The sequence below is a fragment of the Nansenia antarctica genome (genome assembly GCF_963989245.1).
Source record: "Nansenia antarctica genome assembly, chromosome: 14".
Taxonomy (NCBI): domain Eukaryota; kingdom Metazoa; phylum Chordata; class Actinopteri; order Argentiniformes; family Microstomatidae; genus Nansenia; species Nansenia antarctica.
The window spans coordinates 7,160,560-7,180,559 of NC_137684.1; the positions used below are offsets into that span (position 1 = coordinate 7,160,560).

General features: G+C 46.8%; 1 protein-coding gene across 1 annotated transcript in view; it reads left to right on the forward strand.

Annotated features, from left to right (window-relative positions):
* LOC308169801 (uncharacterized protein) overlaps window positions 1-20,000 on the forward strand; it is a 76,301-nt gene that overhangs the window by 17,922 nt on the left and 38,379 nt on the right. Inside the window, exons 2-7 of the mRNA XM_080544547.1 lie at window positions 9,975-10,048; window positions 11,479-11,564; window positions 12,558-12,597; window positions 12,997-13,077; window positions 13,440-13,547; window positions 16,348-16,457. Coding sequence (XP_080400673.1) covers window positions 9,983-10,048; window positions 11,479-11,564; window positions 12,558-12,597; window positions 12,997-13,077; window positions 13,440-13,547; window positions 16,348-16,457 — 491 coding nt within the window. The 5' untranslated portion in view covers window positions 9,975-9,982. The remainder of the gene's footprint in view (window positions 1-9,974; window positions 10,049-11,478; window positions 11,565-12,557; window positions 12,598-12,996; window positions 13,078-13,439; window positions 13,548-16,347; window positions 16,458-20,000) is intronic.

Consider the following 20,000-nt stretch of genomic DNA (forward strand, 5'->3'; position numbering starts at 1 on the left):
TGACTGACTGTTTTCCTCTTAGTGACTGACTGTTTTCCTCTTAGTAACTGACTGTTTTCCTCTTAGTGACTGACTGTTTTCCTCTCAGTGGTGGGCTTGGCTGGGCAGGCCAGAGGACCGGGCACGACTGGATGTGTTTTATCTGACCATCCGCCTGGATGAACATGAGTCATCCAGCTGTGAGAGAGACAGAAGCAGACATCTGCTGCCTGAGGTGGAGGACACGCGAGGCAGGCCAGTCAGATGACAGTCGTTAGACCACTCTTGAATTCTGGATTGCAGTCAATCTCTTTAGGGAGGCGTGCCTTTACCAGAATCGCTCTCGTAAGGATCCACTGATCCAGTCACGCAAACACACACACGCAAACACACACACACACACACACACACACACACACACACACACACACACACACACACCTCCTAATCCCAGGCCTCCTCAGGGCTCCTCCTAATCCCAGGCCTTTTGCTTCTGCTCCAACTCTAATCCACACGCTCCCATCTTCACTGCTGCTGGATTAGGATTAATTACAAGGGGAAAAAGGAGCGGAGTGCGGGGCGGAGGAGGTGAAAGTGCAGGGGGAAGTGTTTGTGTGTGTGTGTGTGTGTGTGTGTGTGTCTGTGTGTCTGTGTCTGTGTTAGGGATGCTCCGATCTGGATTTTTGGGGCCGATACCGATCACCGATTTTTTTCCTCAAGATCAACCGATACCGATACCGATTTAAAAAAAAATACATAACTGTAGGCCTACTGACTGGATAGCCTACATATTTTTTGCTTTTTAGACAAAAGTTTTGATCCATTAGGCACCAAGCAAACGCAGACCCATTTTTATGGCATAGTAAAGGTCTGGCCTATCACCCAGTTAGGGCCTGAAGCCCAAGTCAGTCGATATGGCTGTATAAAAGACATCATAAACGTGGCCTTCATGGTTTACATACTGTTACGTCCTCCTATGTTTTCTGTTCAGTTATCTGTCTTCCCCAGGAAAAAATAAAATAAAATAAAATAATAATAATATCGGTTTTTGCGATCGGCCATTTTTGCCGATCACCGATCGAGTCATTTGGAGTGAAATCGGTGGCCGATAAATCGGAGCATCCCTAGTCTGTGTCTGTGTCTGTGTCTGTGTCTGTGTCTGTGTGTGTTTTGGATTTGAGGTTTATAATGTGTCTTGCAGAGTGTTATGTTCTCATAAGAAACAACGAACAGGCACTCTGGGACAGTGAAGTGTGCATTGTGCACAGCCTCTGACGGGCTTTTATATATAATAATATATCATATAATATAGGCTTTTATATATAATAATATATAATATAATATAGGCTTTTATATATAATAATATATCATATAATATAGGCTTTTATATATAATAATATATCATATAATATAGGCTTTTATATATAATAATATGTAATATAATATAGGCTTTTATATATAATATATCCATCCACTCTCACCACTGCCTCCTCAGCGTATGAAACGGACACATGAATGTTTAACGTCGTGGGTTGACTTTGTCATTCTGCATGACATGACCTGGGGGGTATTCCATCAACATTGCTAGAAAGACAAATCTGGTCTTATTTTGACAAGTGTCATGAAACGTATCAAAATTAAGCCTGGATTTTCCTTTAGCGATGTTGATGGAATACCCCCCTGTTCTGGCGGAAGGGCGGGGCTTCTGCTGTTGTTGATATCCTCTCAGGTCTCTGCAGCGCTGTTGACTTCCTGTGTGGCGCAGTCGTACATAGCATGGCATAGTTTAGGTACTGATTGATTGCTGCTGCATCCTCCTTATGATGATATTAGTGGGTTTGATGTTGCTGCAACAAGTTAAGTTGTAGGCTTTGCTTGAGACCCTGCGACATCAGCGTCATGTCCAGGGGGTGTACTTGTACCTCAAGCCGCCTCACGCTACGGAAACAGGAGATAGACTCTAAGGGCCATTAGGCTCGAGAACCATCGGTCGTCAAGGCTTACTTTGCTTGTGAGAGCTGTGATGTTTAGTCATAACAGACTGAGTCATTGTACAGATTTAGAGCCTCCTGCCACCAACAGGAAATGATGTCGTTCACACCTGCCCCTGCCCCTGAGACACAGTGCATCCTTCACACGCTGTCACGCAGTCTGTTGGGGTTTCACTTGTCGGTTTGTTTCTCTGTGTTTCACTATTACTGGACCTCTCTCTGCCCTGCTATCGCTATCAAACTCTCTCTCTCTCCCTCTCTCTCTCTCTCTCTCTCTCTCTCTCTCTCTCTCTCTCTCTCCCTCCCTCCCTGCTTGATTATGATCCTCCTCTCTCTAGCTCTTGTCTCTCTCTCTTTCTTTCTTTCTTTCTTTCTTTCTTTCTTTCTTTCTCTCTTTCTCACTCTGGCTCTCTCTCTCTCTCTCTCACCATTTTACATTAGAATTTATTTTCACTCATTTACATTTACATTTTTGGCATTTAGCAGACGCATTATTCCAAAGCGACTTACAATCAATGCTTTTGACTAAGCAAGTGTATCATCAATCCACCAGTCGTAGCAGGAAGAGTAATCTAGCTCAGGCCCGGGGCCATTGGCAGTCTCTGTAATAGAAGGAAAAAAAAAACTAAAAAGACAAAATACATATTTGTATTATTATTATTATTTATTTTTTGTATAGACACTGGAGAAACAGAGAAACAGTACAGGGGGGGCGTAGAAGTCTTGGGGGACACAGTAAAGGGGAAAAGCGGGTGTCTCAGGAGATGCAGTGCTGGGGGTAGTAGATGTCTCAGGAGGAGCAGTTAAGGTGTAACCTGAAGAGATGGGTCTTCAGTCTCCACTCACCTCATGCTCTCCTCATACCCCCCCCCCCCCCCCACACACACACACACACACATGCTTTTCCCTAAACTCTGCTCTGAGGTACAGCTAGTCAAAGTCACTTACTATTGTGAACATTTCCTACCTCAAGTGTTTACATGTTCAAGTGGCTTTTTGTTCCCTCTACACAGGTCTGCTTTCACTCTCCACTCACTCCCACTAGCTACCCTTTTTCTCTCTCTCTCTCTCTCTCTCTGTATCCTAATCATCTCTCTCTCTCTCTCTCTCTCTCTCTACATTTCACACTTGAATCCCACTCACTCCTCCACCTCCCCTGCTGTTGATTTTCTTCTCAGCTTTGCGTCTGTTTCACACTCTGTTCATCACATCTCTCTCTCTCTCTCTCTCTCTCTCTCTCTCTCTCTCCTTCCCTCTCTTTTTCTCTCCCCCCTCCCTTCCCCTCTCTCTCTCTCTCTCTCTCTCCCTCCTTCTCTCTCTCACCACTTGAAAGGAACAATGGTGAAGACCGTGACTCTTCATGCTTTGACTCAACAACTTTGTGTGACTCACACAGACAAATGGCGTTCATTTGACCTTTCAACTCCATGTCCTTACTCACAGTCTACTGGGCTGACGACACGTGACACACACTCCTAAACAAAAGCAAAAGCTTCAAAGAAACTAAAGTCGTCTACCAAAACCAAGGTCTTTTTCATCTGATATCCTGTTTCCCGAGGAGGGAGCGGAGGGGGGACGGGGACGGGACACCTACTTACTTACTTCGCTCTCCTCACGTAAATATTAGTCTTGTTGTACCCCGTCAAACCCCTCTGCTGCTCAAGGAGTGGCAGTTGGCTTCCTCCACTTCCTAGTATCAGGCGTCTCGGGGGCGACTACACAGGAAGCCGGCCGGGGTCTTAAGAGCAGTTGAAGGAAAGCACCACATCACATGGACGCTTGTCTCCGGTGCTCAGCAGACATCAGTACAAAGGATGGAAAGGAGAAGCCAGCGCGTTGTTTACAGTGTAATGGCTCCCTGGTGCTTCATAGCTGCACAGTACAGAACTGTAATGGATGTGAATACACACTATTCTTGGGGGTTGGGTAGCATTCAACTAAAACGGGGAGAATGTGTAATGTGTGTGGCGTTACAGGAACTACTTTGTTTCAGTGCATCATGTGGGGTCTACATGCACTGAGATAAAGTAGTTCCTGTAATGTTACGCCTGTAGTAGTTCACGTATGGATGTAGGCGTATTGGTTTGTGTACTGTATGATTGATGTTGTGACACTAAACAGCATCTTAAAATGCAGCTTTGACTTTGACTCTTAATTTTTTCGGTAGTCGTGTTGATAAGGGTACAAACAGGATATAAACAATCTGTCAAACCCGCCCCCCCCCCCCCCCCCCCCCCCCACACACACACACACACACACACACACAATCTACCAAGCTGACACACACACACACACACACACACTCTACCAAGGTGACGTACACAGTACACACACACACACACACACACACACACACACACACACACACACACACTCTACCAAGGTGACACACATACACACTCCACCAAGGTGACACACACACACACATTCCTGCCCCCCCCTCTCCCACCAGCTCTGACCCATAAATCTGGGACTTGAACAAGCCTATGGTTGTCACTGCCTGTCCCAGATGCTTCAGGACCTTGTTGCTCACTTGTCTTTGCGATTTACCTCAATGAAGCCAAACACTTGACTTGAATTTGTAGGCCTGTAACGATTATGAAATAATTGTCTAATGGCAATTAAATTATCTAATGGCAATCTTGACTGTGCTTGCTTGCTAGCTAGCTGGCTAACAACATAGGACATTGCATTAGCTAGATAGCTGCTCTGCTCGTTAAGCACATCACATAAAAACATAACTAGACATAAGTAGATGACACACAGTCCCTTTTTTATTGATGAGGATACATGTTCAATGTTATGAAACATGTTCATATTCAAAAATATGTTTTATGATAGGCTAATTAAGAGGCGTGGTTTACTTCATAGGTTGCTGTGTTATTACATTATCTGGGTCACATAACAGTGAAACAATTATATTGTTAATCGCAATTATTTCTGAGACAATTAATTGTACAGCAAAATTTAGAATTATTACAGGCCTAACTCTTTGGTGAGATCAGTCTTAAGATTGGCGTCCAGAAATAGAGAGGAGACAATGATGCTGAATGATGACTGTCGGGAAGTCTGGTGGAGAAAGGGGGAGTCTGGGAGAGAAAGGGGGAGTCTGGTGGAGAAAGGGGGAGTCTGGTAGAGAAAGAGGGAGTCTGGTGGAGAAAGTGGGGCTGAACTGAACAGGATGAAAGGACAGGAGAGGGTGAGTCAGTGGCGGGTGGGTGAGTCTGAGATCAGGTCTCCCTTCAGGCGATCCCCTAACAGAGGGTGAGACACTTTGATATCGGATCTGTTTAACCGCCCACCTGTTAGAGGGGGAGAGGAGGAGAGGGGGCCCAGCTGTTGTTGTGGAGCCTCCTTGGGGGTCAGGTCTGGGGCCTGGAGTCTGGGGGCTGGAGCCTGGAGCTGGGGGGTTGAGGTGGAGGTTGGGGCTGGAGCCTGGAGTTTGGGGGTGGAGGTTGAGGTTGGGGGGTGACGGTTGGGGCTGGGGAGTGGAGGTTGGGTCTGGGGGGGTGGAGGTTGGGGCTGGGAGGTGGAGGTTGGGGCTGGGAGGTGGAGGTGGAGGTTGGGTCTGGGAGGTGGAGGTTGGGTCTGGGGGGGTGCAGGTTGGGGCTGGGGAGTGGAGGTTGGGTCTGGGAGGTGGAGGTTGAGGTTGGGGCTGGGAGGTGGAGGTGGAGGTTGGGGCTGGGAGGTGGAGGTTGGGGCTGGGAGGTGCAGGTTGGGGCTGGGAGGTGGAGGTTGGGGCTGGGAGGTGGAGGTTGGGGCTGGGAGGTGGAGGTTGGGGCTGGGAGGTGGAGGTTGGGGCTGGGAGGTGGAGGTTGGGTCTGGGGGGGTGGAGGTTGGGGCTGGGAGGTGGAGGTTGGGGCTGGGAGGTGGAGGTTGGGTCTGGGAGGTGCAGGTTGGGTCTGGGAGGTGGAGGTTGGGGCTGGGAGGTGGAGGTTGGGTCTGGGAGGTGGAGGTTGGGTCTGGGGGGGTGGAGGTTGGGTCTGGGGAGGTGGAGGTTGGAGCTGGGGGGGAGGTTGGTGGTGGAGGTTGGAGGCTGGGCTGACATTGCCGGGGCTAACATTGATCCATGAAAGCTGGGGCTGGGGGTTCAGCTGACACTGTGTTTTAGGCTGGGTCCTGGTGATGACCAAGGGACTGTGGGGTGGGTCAGTGGGGGGTTGGGTCAGAGGGGGGGGGTGGTGGGGCTGGGGCTTTTGGGGGAACAGAGAGGGTCTTTGTTTTGAAGAGGGCGGCCCTGCTACACCTGCCGGGGTTGGGGTGCCAGGCGTGTCCTGTCAGCTGTGTCCCCCAGCTGGTGACACATGGTGGGGGGACGTCAGCGGGGCCGGGGGCCAGTCTCAGTGATGTCACAGTTGTGGTGTGTGTGTGTGTGTGTGTGTGTGTGTGTGTGTGTGTGTTGGAATGTTACCTGAGATCTGTGTAGCTTAGAAGGGCTCTTGCCAGGGTGTGTGTGTCTGTCTGTCTGTCTGTGTGTGTGTGAGTGTCTGTGTGTGTGTGTGTGTGTGTGTGTGTGTGTTTGTGTGTGTGAGTGTCTGTGTGTGTGTGTTTGTGTGTGTGTGTGTGTGTGTGTGTGTGTGTTAGGGCTGCACGATTTGTGGAAAAAATCGAATTGCGATTATTTGGACAGATATCGCGATTGCGATTAATTTGCGATTTTTTTTTTTTTTAAATAGCAAAAAAAAAAAAAAAAAAAAAAGGGAAGTTTTTGTAAAGTGTGGCCATATCTCCGGCTAGGAAGGTCGTATCAACGTGCAGTTTGTTTGTACGTCTTCAGGGGACTTAGAGGCTCCCTCCTCTAGCACCCCCACAGCCCGAGCTACGAGTGAAAGAACTAAACTTACATTGGGTTGCTTTAAAGTTGGGTTGCTTTAAAATCAAGCTTCAGATTAAAACATGTGATGGAGCATTACTAACTGACTCAGGTGGTTTGTTTCACACAACCATCTAGGAAAGCTTAATTGGAAGCTGTTTGGAAAAGGGCAGGTACTTTCAAAAAATACGATGCGATGTTGTTGGTGTGCGTTCATTGACGTTGACGTTCATTGACGTTCACGTTCATTGTTGACGTTCATTGTTGACGTTCATTGACGTTGACGTTCATTGACGTTGAATCCGACGCGCTGTATGACGTATCCCATACGGGTAGTGGTGGTCTAGTGAATTGGACTTGTGATCGGAAGGTTGTGTGAGTTCAAATCCCGCCTGAAACCACACCACTACTAGTGTGCCCTTGAGTAAGGCACTTAGCCCTCAGTTACTCCAGGGGGAATGTCCCTGTAATTCGTAATTGTAAATCGCTTTGGATTAAAAGCGTCTGCTAAATAGCAAGGCTTTTGCGATTAGCTAATCGCATCATTTCAAATCGCGATTTCGATTTAAAATCGATTAATCGTGCAGCCCTAGTGTGTGTGTGTGGGGCAGGCAGGCAGGCCAGGGGAGGCTGTAGGAGGGCAGCTGTGGCCTCTGCCCCCTCACCACCCCAACCCTCCTGTTCTGTCCTGTTTCCCTGAGGCTAATCTTACACACACACACACACACACACACACACACACACACACACACACACACACACAGCCCCCCCCTGTCCTCCTGAGGCATACCTCCTGCCTGCCACCATCCCTCAGCTCCATTAGCCCACCAGGCATGCTGTAGCACAGACCAGGGGAGGCTGGTGGAGGTAGAAATCGGAGGACGGCCTCAGTGTAATGCATGGAATTGTGCCAGGCCTTTCATTAGCAACCATCGCTAGGCTAGTCTTCAGGCTGTTGGTCTGTGTTTGTAAGCGTGTGTCAGTATGTGCCAGTGAGAGTGCGTTTGAGTGCCAGTGAGTGTGTGTGAATGTTTGCCAGTGAGTGTGTGTGTGTGTGTGTGTGTGTGAGTGTGTGTGAATGTGTGCCAGTGAGTGTGTGTGCCAGCGTTTGCATTAATCAGCGGTATCCGCCTCACGCTCATGTTCCCTCAGGCCACCAGTCGCCTCGCTCTCTCTCACCCTCCACTTGAACCACAGCCAGACTGCCGGTGGTGAGGCCAGCAGTGTTCATCTGTGTGTCAACTGTGTGTCAGCCCCGTCCCCATCAACTCCATTCACCGTTTGTGTGTTTTGATTAATCGGATCGGCCGCCCTGAAGCTACGGAGAGCGCTTAATTAATAACTGTAGAATACCTAAGAATTGTATTATAAGCAAATGATATCCTTTGCAAGCTCTCGCAGGCCACATAAATTGAGCTGCCATGCTGCATTTGGCCCGCGGGCCTTGAGTTTGATACATGTGGCTTATACAGTCACTACCACTGCCTGGTCTCTCTTTCTGTTCTCTTTTAACCTCAGCCTCAGCTAGCAGGATGCTATAGTTCCCTAAATAGGTTCACCTCACCACAGCCAGCTCAGTGACTGTGTGTGTGACTCCTCTGCATATGTCCAGACTCCTTAGCCGGGCCTACAGCTGAGAAGGTTGAGTCACATCAGGCAGACGTGCTTTAGGCCTTGTTCTGCCCGCTCTTTTCATTAAATGACTCAGGCTACAGTATATCTCAAAGGGACGTGGTACTAAAGGTGTGAGCTAAAGATTAGCCTAGCATACCGCTTGAGAAGGTTGAGTCACATCAGACAGACGTGCTTTTAGGCCTGTTCTGTTCTGGTAGAGCTGCCACCCTCTTGACCTGCTCTTTTCATTAAGTATAAATGACTCGGGCTACAGTACAGTGGGATGTGATGCTAAAGGTGTGAGGTAAAGGTTAGCCTAGCATACAGCTTGAGAATGTTGAGTCACATCAGGCAGACGTGCTTTAGGCCTTTTTCTGGAAGAATCAGAATCACAATTGCTTTTATTACAAGTACACAAGTACACAGAATAGCTTTTATTGTGCATAAGTACACAAGAGTAAAATTATTTGATTCCTCAACATTGACATTGCAGCATTCAGATATAAAACACAATAATAACACAATAATAATAATTAGGCTGGTAACGTAAGTACCATAAATACAAAAAAAGTAAGCAAGTACATTTGGTAAAGTAATAAAGTGCTGGATTTTACAGTGGCTTCAATAGTGCAAACATGCTGTGCAGAGTGCGATGATATGAAATGTAATGTAGAACATTACAATGCTGCCCTCTTGACCTGCTCTTTTCATTGAGTATAAATGACTCCAGCTGCAGTATGTCTCAATGGGACATGATACTAAAGATGTGAGCTAAAGGTCAGCCTAGCCGTGAGCTTGAGAAGGTTTAATGGCATTAATAAGAAGCTAAAGCAGAGATGCTTCAGGCCTGTTCTGTTAGAGCGGCTACCCTCTTGCCCCCTGCTCTTTTCATTGAATATAAATGACTTAGAAAGTAGCCTCTCTCTGGGACATGATACTGATGTTTAAAGGTTGAGTGAAATTGGAAGTGAAATAGGCCTGGTCTTAGTACACAAAGCCAAGACCGATATATAGGCCTGCATCTCCAGGCTAGATACAGTTGTGATGTGTGTCTAGATAAAGGTGTCACCTCTCTCTCTCTCTCTCTCTCTCTCTCTCTCTCTCTCTCTCTCTCTCTCTCTCTCTCTCTCTCTCTCTCTCTCTCTCTCTCTCTCTCTCTCTCTCTCTCTCTCTCTCTCTCTGTGTATGGTTTGCTTAGTCAACACTTTCTGCTGTGTTTTTATGCAATAGAACTGACTACTTACTGTCATGAGTAGTGTCTGATGATGATGATGATGATGATGATGAGGAGGAGGAGGAGGATTATGATTATAATAATAATAATAATAATAAAAACGTTTTATTTGTATAGCACTTTTCCTGTTGCAGCTCAATGTGCTCCAATCATTATATAGGCTAATCATAATTTAATTATTTAGTAATTTAAAGCCAATATTAAAAAGATGGGTTTTTAGTCTTGACTTGAACATATGTGCAAAAAATGAGAATCAATGCAGCCTAGGTCATGATGATGACTAACATGACCGAAACACTCATCTGATGTTTTTTTTGTCTGTTTTTTTTGTTTTCTTCTTCAGATTTTGACATGAAGAAGGACATAGCGACGATCATAGCTGAGGAACGGGCTGAGATCATCGCTAAATATGACAAGGTGAGTGTATGACACACATGATAAGATTGGGATTGTCCCTGTTGATGATTCATAATAATCTAATAATATATGCCATTTAGCTGATGCTTTTATCCAAAGCGACTTACATTGCAGTGAGTGCATACCTTTTTCAGTATATATGGTCCCAGCGGGAGTCGAACCCACAACCTAAGCGTTGTTAACAGACAGCTGGAATCGTTACATTGTTATTCTTACACGGGTTGTGATTTCAGTCTTTAGTTTTTTCTATTATGATTAAAATGTTTTTTAATAAACAATATATCTTTTTCAAAATGTTGTGTTATTAAGAACATGTGGCAGGCCATTTCAAGTCACCCGAGGGCCACTTGTTATACCCTGGACGAGATCATACAAAATAGAACAAAATTCCTTTGAGCCAGATCATTTCCACAGATCTACACCACTGCTCTCTGTAGTGGCCAGAGGATCCTAGTTTATGTTTGACAGAGTTCAGGAGGCAGGTAACAAAGACACATTTATTGATCGATGAGCACAAAACACAAATGAACTGTGGTCTGCAAACAGTAGGTCTGGATAAAGTCTGGAGACGTGTAATGGAAAGTACATAGAACCCTGTTCATCTGTTCATCCCTACGGAGTGTTCATCCCTACGGAGTGGATCCTCTTTCTGTGGCTGCGTGTGTGTGTGTGCCTGCATGTGTGTGTGTGTGTGTGTGTGTGTGTGTGTGCGTGCGTGCGTGCGTGCCTGCGTGCCTGCGTGTCTGCGTGCCTGCGCTGGAGATGTTTTTTTGTAGATTAATTGAACATTAATATGGGTTAAATGGTTCAAACTTCCATTGGGAATCCATACTACAATTGAATCAAAACATGAGTCGTGTGTGTGTGTGTGTGTGTGTGTGTGTGTGTGTGTGTGTGTGTGTGTGTGTGTGTGTGTGTGGGTGGAGACAGAGGCACATTGTGCTCTGCTGTTGACAGAATAGGGATTTCTCTCCACTCTGACCTGGTTCTTTGAATGGGGGTCATTGCTAAAGAGCAGGCAGCTCGTATATCATGGTGTTCCCCAGGCAGAACAGCTCTGCTTGTGAAACACCTGACCTCTCTTCCTCTTCTTTGTGTGTGAGTGTGAGTGTGTGAGTGAGTGTGTGTGTGTGAACATCTTTTCACTTACTTTGTTATGTTGTCAGAGCAGGCCCATTTTGTCAATATATTGTTTTCGGAAGTGTGTGTGTGTGTGTTGTGTGGTGTTGTGTTGTTGTTTTCAGAACAGGTAAGAAGATGGACTGTGCAGTACACAGCTCTTGCCTCTTTATACTTGTGAAGTGTGTGCGTGTGTGTGTGTGTGTGTGTGTTGTGTCTGTCTGTGTCTGTGTGTGTGTGTGTGTGTGTTGCCATTTTGTCATTATAAACTGTATTTTCTGATGTGTGTTTGTGTGTGTGTGTGTTTTCAGGGCAGGGAGGAGGGCGTCCACATCGACCCCTGGGAGGACGCTGACTACAACATCTACAAGGTCACCGACCGCTTCGGCTTCCTGCAGTAAGTCTCACTGTCAGCTCTGCCCACTGACCAGGAGTCTCACTGTCAGCTCTGCCCACTGTGACCAGGAGTCTCACTGTCAGCTCTGCCCACTGTGACCAGGAGTCTCACTGTCAGCTCTGCCCACTGACCAGGAGTCTCACTGTCAGCTCTGCCCACTGACCAGGAGTCTCACTGTCAGCTCTGCCCACTGTGACCAGGAGTCTCACTGTCAGCTCTGCCCACTGTGACCAGGAGTCTCACTGTCAGCTCTGCCCACTGACCAGGAGTCTCACTGTCAGCTCTGCCCACTGACCAGGAGTCTCACTGTCAGCTCTGCCCACTGTGACCAGGAGTCTCACTGTCAGCTCTGCCCACTGTGACCAGGAGTCTCACTGTCAGCTCTGCCCACTGTGACCAGGAGTCTCACTGTCAGCTCTGCCCACTGTGACCAGGAGGCACTGGAGATATTTAGAGCTGGGGGTTATTCCATCAATGTCACTGAAGGAAAATCCAGGCTTATCTGAATAAAGTCTAAATAGTCTAAATATTATTTCAAATCAAAATATTTAATAAAATAATAAAATATATCAAAATAAGCCTGGATTGTCCATTAGCGACATACCCCCCTGGTTTCACAGACAAGGCTGAAGCCTAATCCTAGACTAATCCTAGACTAATCCTAGACTAAAAAGCATCTTCAAAGGAGATTTTACATTAAAAATATGATTTAGTCCAGGATTTTGTCCTTCTCTATAAAACCCGGCCCTTAGACCTCAGCAGGACACACACACACACACACACACACACACACACACACACACACACACACACACACACACACACACACACACACACACACACACACTCACTCACTCACTCACTCATTCCATGGCATGTATTTTTCAAGAAATGTTGACACTGCAGACATAACACCAGTATGCTAATGCTAATGTGCTAGCCTACATGACTACAGCTAGCCACTCGCTAACTGTGGTTGCTCTCTCCCCCCAGTGAAGAGGAGCTGCCCACACCCAGCGCTCTGGAGGAGAAGGTGCGTACACACTGCTCTGGTAGACAGATAGACAGACAGACAGACAGACAGATAGGAAAATAGATAGATAGATAGATAGGAAAATAGATAGACAGGCAGACAGGCAGACAGGCAGACAGACAGACAGACAGACAGACAGACAGCAGATACTGTAGATAGATACTTTATTGATCCCCAAGAGGAAATGCAGCCGTCACAGCAGCTCAGACCACAAAACAACAACAACAAAATAAAGACAATTGAATAATAGGCTCAAATAGACCAATAGACATTACATCTGCAGTATAGCCTCGACGGCCAGGAACACACATGGGACTGAGACGGTCTACAGTATGTAGCCAAGTCCTTAATTCTAAACAGCTGTTGTTGTTGTTGTTGATGTTGTTTTCCCGTCTCCAGCAAAAGCACCTGGAGATGGAGCGGGTGGAGAAGTGGCTGAAGATGGTGAAGAAGTGGGACAAGTACCGGAACAGCGACAAGGTGAGTCTCACTGCTGCCGACCATCACACAGAGTTACGTACCAGACAGTGTCTGCCGTTGTGCCCTTGAGCAAGGCACTTTGAACAATCCCTAACTGCTCCAGGGGCGCCGAAGATGGCTGACCCAGAGCTCTGTTGTCTCAGTACTTGCGATCTGTTCAAAGACACTAACAGTATGATGATTGGATATCTTTGGTCTGTGTGTGTGTGTGTGTGTGTCTGTGTGTGTGTGTGTGTCTGCCTGTGTGTGTGTGTGTGTGTGTCTGTGTGTCTGTGTGTCTGTGTGTCTGTGTGTCTGTGTGTGTGTGTGTGTGTGTGCGTGTGTGTGTGTGTGTGTGTGTGTGTGTGTGTGTGTGTGTGTAGATGGTGAAGCGTGTGTACAAGGGCATCCCCCTGCAGCTGAGAGGTCAGGCGTGGGCCTTGCTGCTGGACATCGAGAAGGTCAAGCAGGAGAACTCTGGGAAATATGAGGTAAGGAACAGGAAGCCCTACCCCTGGCTGTGAGGTAGTTGCTAAGTGGGATGCTTGGGACCAGTGGTGTAGTCTACGTGATACGCAGGACTACGCCGTATACCCACTAGGAAGGGTCAAGGATTTCCGTATACCCAGTAAAAAATGTGCAAGGATACGTAACAGCGTTTTGTGACGGAACTTTCACACTTCCATTCATAGAATTCACCCTGTCTGTGTTATGAAGCACTTGACTTTTGGACCATTGGGACTGACTATAGTGTCATATACCATCAACGGGGGGAGATGCGACATGAAATAATGTAAAAATGCAGCACTATCGTGCACAGATCAGCCTTATAACATGTAGGGCCCTATTATGCACTTCATAAGTCTTAAGCAATAAGACGAGGCGGTAGATCTAAACTTAAGACGTGGAGGTGTGGTCAAAAACCCGGCGCTAAGCAAAGAAATTAGTCATGGGTGTGTTTTGGGCGTCTTCTCAATCAACCCAATCAGCGTGCCAGGTGCCATTCCCTTTAAGAACCGGCTGCGTTGAGTCATTAGCGCTATGCTATTATGGAAGTCCTAAGAAGGAGGTCAGCGCGCTTCTCTGCAGAAGAAAGTAACAAGCTCGTGCATGATTATTTTCTGAATAAACACGGCAATACCTCCGCTTGTGAGTTGAGAAGTATTACAGAGGGGTCGCTGGAAGACTGCAGGAATGACAGATGTTGATGTCATTATATTACGCACGGCATGCTCGTACTGTATGTGCACAGTATGCGGAGGCAACATACTGTACAGCGCTGGCCTCTCCCTTCTGAAATAAAGCATTTATACTGTGACCGTAATTGACGTCTTGCCGTGGAGCCACGTGCGTGTTCATGTGTGCCCACATGCATGCGCAAACCGCGGAGGCGCGCTCGTGTTTCAAAACGTGCATGAAGTCTAAACTTAAGAACTTTTCAAACCACTTCTTAGCGCTAGGAGCAAAGTCAGATCGCATAATAGCAGCGGCGCCTAGTGCACTTCATTATCATATGAACACTCCCACAATGAGTAATATATGCACGGGAGTATTACGTCTTATGTGTGGGCGCCTATCGACACCTGCATAATAGCAGTAGCGCGTATGAAGCGCATAATAAGGGTGGCGGTAGGTCTTAACCTGGCGGTGCGTCTTAATTAAGACTTAAGATGGCAAGTTAAGAAGTGCATAATAGGGCCCGTAATGTTAGATAACGTTTAACGTTAGACAGATCAGCCTTATAACATGTAATGTTAGATAACGTTTAACGTTAGACAGGGAGCGCAGATCTTTTTTTATGGCGTTCCGACGTGAACGATATGAGGCTGGGAGGGAAAAATCTCAGAATACCCACTAGATCTCTGTATACCCACTAGAACACACTAAAAGACTCTGACATCACCCCCATTGAAGTTGAGATTTGCGGTAGATTAATTAAGAGGATTAAGTAAGGGTTTGATGAGGGTTATTGTTAGGCTTGGGGTTATAGTAAGGGTTAGGTAAGGGTTATTGTTAGGGTTTGGTTGTGGTAACGATTAGGTAAGGGTTTGATAGGGGTTACTGCTAGGCTTGGGGTTAAGGTAAGGTTTAGCTATGGGTTTGATAAGGGTTATGTTAGGGTTAGGGTAAGGGTTAGGTAAGGGTTATTGTTAGGGTTTGGTTTGTGGTAAGGGTTATTGTTATGGTTAGGCTTCGGGTTGTGGTTAAAGTTAGGCTTTAGGCTAGGGTCGTCCCAATGATCCCACTTAGCATCTACCGAAGCACTACTCCAGACTACTATACTCTAATTATACACATTGTGAAGACGGTTGTTGTGAAGTACGTTTGTGTGATGTATGGTTTTTTGTGAAGTACTGTATGTTTTTGTAAGGTATGTTTTTGTGAATATTTCATGATATATAACCATTTTCTCCTGCTGACTTGTGTCGCGGAGGTGAATTGCAGTCATGCTCTTGTGATGAGGTGTAGCCCTCTCTAAGACATATACTGCCTATTATGCACTTCTTAACTTGCCGTCTTAAGTCTTAATTAAGACGCACCGCCAGGTTAAGACCTACCGCCACCCTTATTATGCGCTTCATACGCGCTACTGCTATTATGCAGGTGTCGCTAGGCGCCCACACATAAGACGTAAGACTCCCGTGCATATATTACTCATTGTGGGAGTGTTTATATGTTAATGAAGTGCGCTAGGCGCCCCTGCTATTATGCGATCTGACTTTGCGCCTAGCGCTAAGAAGTGGTTTGAAAAGTTCTTAGGCGCTAGACGTCATGCACGTTTTGAAACACGAGCGCGCCTCCGCGGTTTGCGCATGCGCGCCGACCGACTTCTTAAGAAGTGGGTCAGCGCGCATGCGCAAACCGCGGAGGCGCGCTCGTGTTTCAAAACGTGCATGAAGTCTAGCGCCTATGAACTGCATAATAGCATAGCGCTTATGACTTAACGCAGCCGGTTCTTAAAGGGAATGGCACCTGGCACGCTGATTGGGTTGATTGAGAAGACGCCCAAAACACCCATGACTAATTTCTGGGCTTAGCGCCGGGTCTTAGGCGCCCACTACCGCACGCATAATAGCAAAGTGGCCTTGACCATGCCTCCACGTCTTAAGTTTAGATCTACCGCCTCGTCTTATTGCTTAAGACTTATGAAGTGCATAATAGGGCCCATAAACTCAGATGTGGCCCTCAGACCTTGAGGATGCTCTCCTGGCCTAATGGTAGACACTAGGGTCTTCCATCTAGGAGACCCAGGTTTGAACCCTGCACCTCACACTTCTTGTTTCTCCTCAGAAAATGAAGCAGCAGGCTCAGACCTTCTCCACGGAGATCAAGCAGATCGACCTGGACGTCAACAGAACCTTCCGGAACCACATCATGTTCATGGACCGCTTCGGAGTCAAGTAAGACACCTGCTTCATAGACGGACTGTACAGGCCTAAAGCCAAGAGGCTGGCAACAATATATCTATCTGTATTGATATATTGTTGTTGTAATATATCTATCATACTGTATATGTATGTATGTATGAGGTTGCAACATATTTCATTGTCAAAATCCTTGGTTATCATTGTTCTGGTTTACACCCACAGCACACCAACCCATACCAGTCCCTATAATTCACACTACAGAGCTGAACTAAGCTGAACCAAGCTGACCTATACTGGGCTGAGCTGGTGACATACTGACGCTTTTATCCAAAGCAACATTATACTGTATATACTGTATATATTATACTGTATATATACTGTATATATACATTATACTGTATATATATTCCCAGTGGGAATTCAAATCCACAACCTCCTGTCTATCTAGTGCCATGCTCTACCAACTGAGCCACAGAGGACCACACTATATCACAGTATAGCTGCTCAAACAGGGCTGGAAAGGAGACATATATGAGCCAGCACAGTATGGGTCGGGTCGGGTCGGGTCGGCTCTATAGTGCGTAAAACCCCTAACAGCAGCCACCCAGCCTCTGTCCCATCCCTAGGGCCTTCCCTAGGGCCTTCCCTAGCACACACCAGTGTTTCCTCTATATGCATTTATTCGTGGCGGGCCGCCACGAATGAATTTCCTCCGCCACTAATTGATTCAGACAGTCCACTTTGATTCAGGCAGCGCAGAAAGGCAGCGAGTTATTATGACCGGAGAACAGAAAAAAAGCAGATTGAAGCTAGATTTAGGCCGCCTCCAGACCAACATTTCGTTACGATTTAGGGCGTAGTTATTTACAATATGTTACAATGTTGCAATTAACCTCGTCGTTTGTGTTCGCACTGCAATCGAGACTGAATCTCTCAACAGGCGCGCGGCGCGAGGCGACGCGCTTTCAAAACAGTTTTGTGGTTGGTCCGAATTTAGCGGGACACACGCCGGTGCCTTTAATCCTGTATCCTAATCAAAAATGCAACATCATCATCAGCGACGACTGTGGGTTATTGCATTTACTGCTTATTATGTTTATGTTATGCTAATAAATGTAGATCCACACAGGTATACAAACTGAGCTCCGTTTACTGTCAAGTGCCATTCATTCTGACAACACACACACACAGGTCGTAAAGCTCTAACGGACGTACAGAACGTGACGTCGTAAAGTGCAACAAAGTGCTGCAATGACAATGACATACTGTCGTACATAACACTGCTGTTCTCTGGTTCATGTTCTTTTACCAGTGCTCAGTATAGAGTATTTTAAATGAACATTCTTAATGTATGTCTCTGATGTTCATGGTCAATTAAATCAGCCTATTTTGTGAAACAAATAATGTTCCCGCTAATGGGTTAACCGAGCATTCTCGCACCTAACGTGCAAGCACCTAGCTTCGAACTATTCATAGCAATAAAGGAGAGGGGAAATCCCACCTGGAAAGGGGAAACAGCTACGCGAGACTGCTCTTTGTGGACTTCAGCTCTGCCTTCAACACCATCCTTCCAGACAGGCTAGTGACCAAACTACTAGACCTGGGACTATCACACTCTATGTGCATGATCAAGGACTTCCTGTCCGGCCGCCCCCAGAGGGTGCGGGTGGGCTCCCACACCTCCACAGCCCTCAGACTCAGCACTGGGTCCCCCCAGGGCTGCGTGCTAAGCCCCATCCTCTACAACCTCTACACCTACGACTTCACCCCCGTCCACCCCAGCAACTCCATCGTAAAGTTAGCAGACGACACCACCGTGGTGGGCTGCATCTCGGGGGGGGGACGAGGCGGCGTACAGGGATGAGGTAGAGCAGCTGAGCAAGCTGTGCAAGGTTAACAACCTGCTGCTGAACAAGTCAAAGACCCAGGAAATCATTGTGGACTTCAGGAGGAAAAAATCTGAGATCCAGCCCCTGCTCATCGACGGAGAGAGCGTGGAGAGAGTCTCAACCCTCCGATTCCTGGGGGTGCACATACAGGATGACCTGTCCTGGAAGAACAACACAGCAGCCACCATCAAGAAGGCACAACAGCGGCTCTACTTCCTGAGAGTCCTCAGGAAGGAACACAACAAGCAGGAGATACTGGTGGCCTTCTACCGCGGCGTAGTGGAGAGCATCCTCACCTACGGCATCTGCAACTGGTTCTCCAGCTGCACAACCGCGGAGAGAAATGCGCTACAGAGAGTCGTGAGAACAGCCCAGAAGATCACCGGCGCCCCCCTCCCCTCTCTGGAAGAGCTGTACAACACACGCTGTCTCAGGAAGGCCTCCAAGATCTCCAGAGACCCAACCCACCCTGGGTACGAACACTTTGCCCGGCTGCCTTCGAAAAGGCGGTACAGGACCATGGCCGCAAGGACAAACAGACTGAAGCTCAGCTTCTACCCCAGGGCCATCCAGGCCCTGAACACAGCAAAGACCTAGGTTCTGGGCCCTGGACAGTCTGGACGGATTGATGGCAGCTGCTGGATTGAAAAAATCAGGTGTAGTGCTGAGGCACAAATGTGTACATTTCAAGCCTGCAAACTGCGACACTTTAAATGAATGTGCAATAACACTATGTACAATATGACAACCCTAGTCGTCTTATCTGTACAGTATAGTATAGTGGATAGTGTACATAGCCTTTATTTATGTAAACCAGCTCCTTTCCCTTCTTGTTTCTTTTTTCTTTTTTTTTTCTTTCCTAGCACCAGGGGAGCCCCCCCTCCCAAATTTCGTTGTTTGGTACCTGTACTATATCAATGACAATAAAGACCATTCATTCAATAAGCGCGGGGCAAAAATAATCTATTGCCTCTAAAATCACCACGAACAGAACGGCGGAGGTACGGGTAAGCAGGGCTCATGTTGGTGTCCTCAAAGGTAAGAGTTGGTTTTCTTTAACTCAGCTGATAGCATTACCTTGCTGTTGTTGTTTACCGAATGCTCCATCTGACTGTCACACTGTGATTTTACTTGTGTAAACAGTTAATGAGTCATAACGTTAGCCGGTTTTGTGCGTGTGCGTGTACTCTCATGTAGGCCTACTTCGTATTGATCTTTCTGTGTGTGTGTGTGTGTGTGTGTGTGTGTGTGTGTGTGTGTAATGCGCGTTCCGCATGTTCCGCTGCAGCTGTAGGATATATTGGTATTTGATCACCTTCTATATAAAATCACCTGCTCGGCTTTAATGACTTAACCGCTATTTAAGAAATTATAATTGTTTCCACCCTCTAGTTTTTGGTGAAACTACGTCTTTGTTTTGAGCGCCAGTGCGCGTTTTATGCGCGTGCACGCGAAAAAATAAATAAATAATTTAAATAAATATAAAGATAACCACTCCGCCACTAATGGGAAAAATCCTGGAGGAAACACTGCACACATATGATGTTTTTTTTCTGACGCTTTTATCCAGAGCAACTTACATTGCAGTGCGTGCATAACGCACATTGTTCAGTATGGTCCCTGGGGGAATCGAATCCACAACCTAAGCATTGTTTTAAGGGCTGTGCTCTTCCAATGGACCTATCGC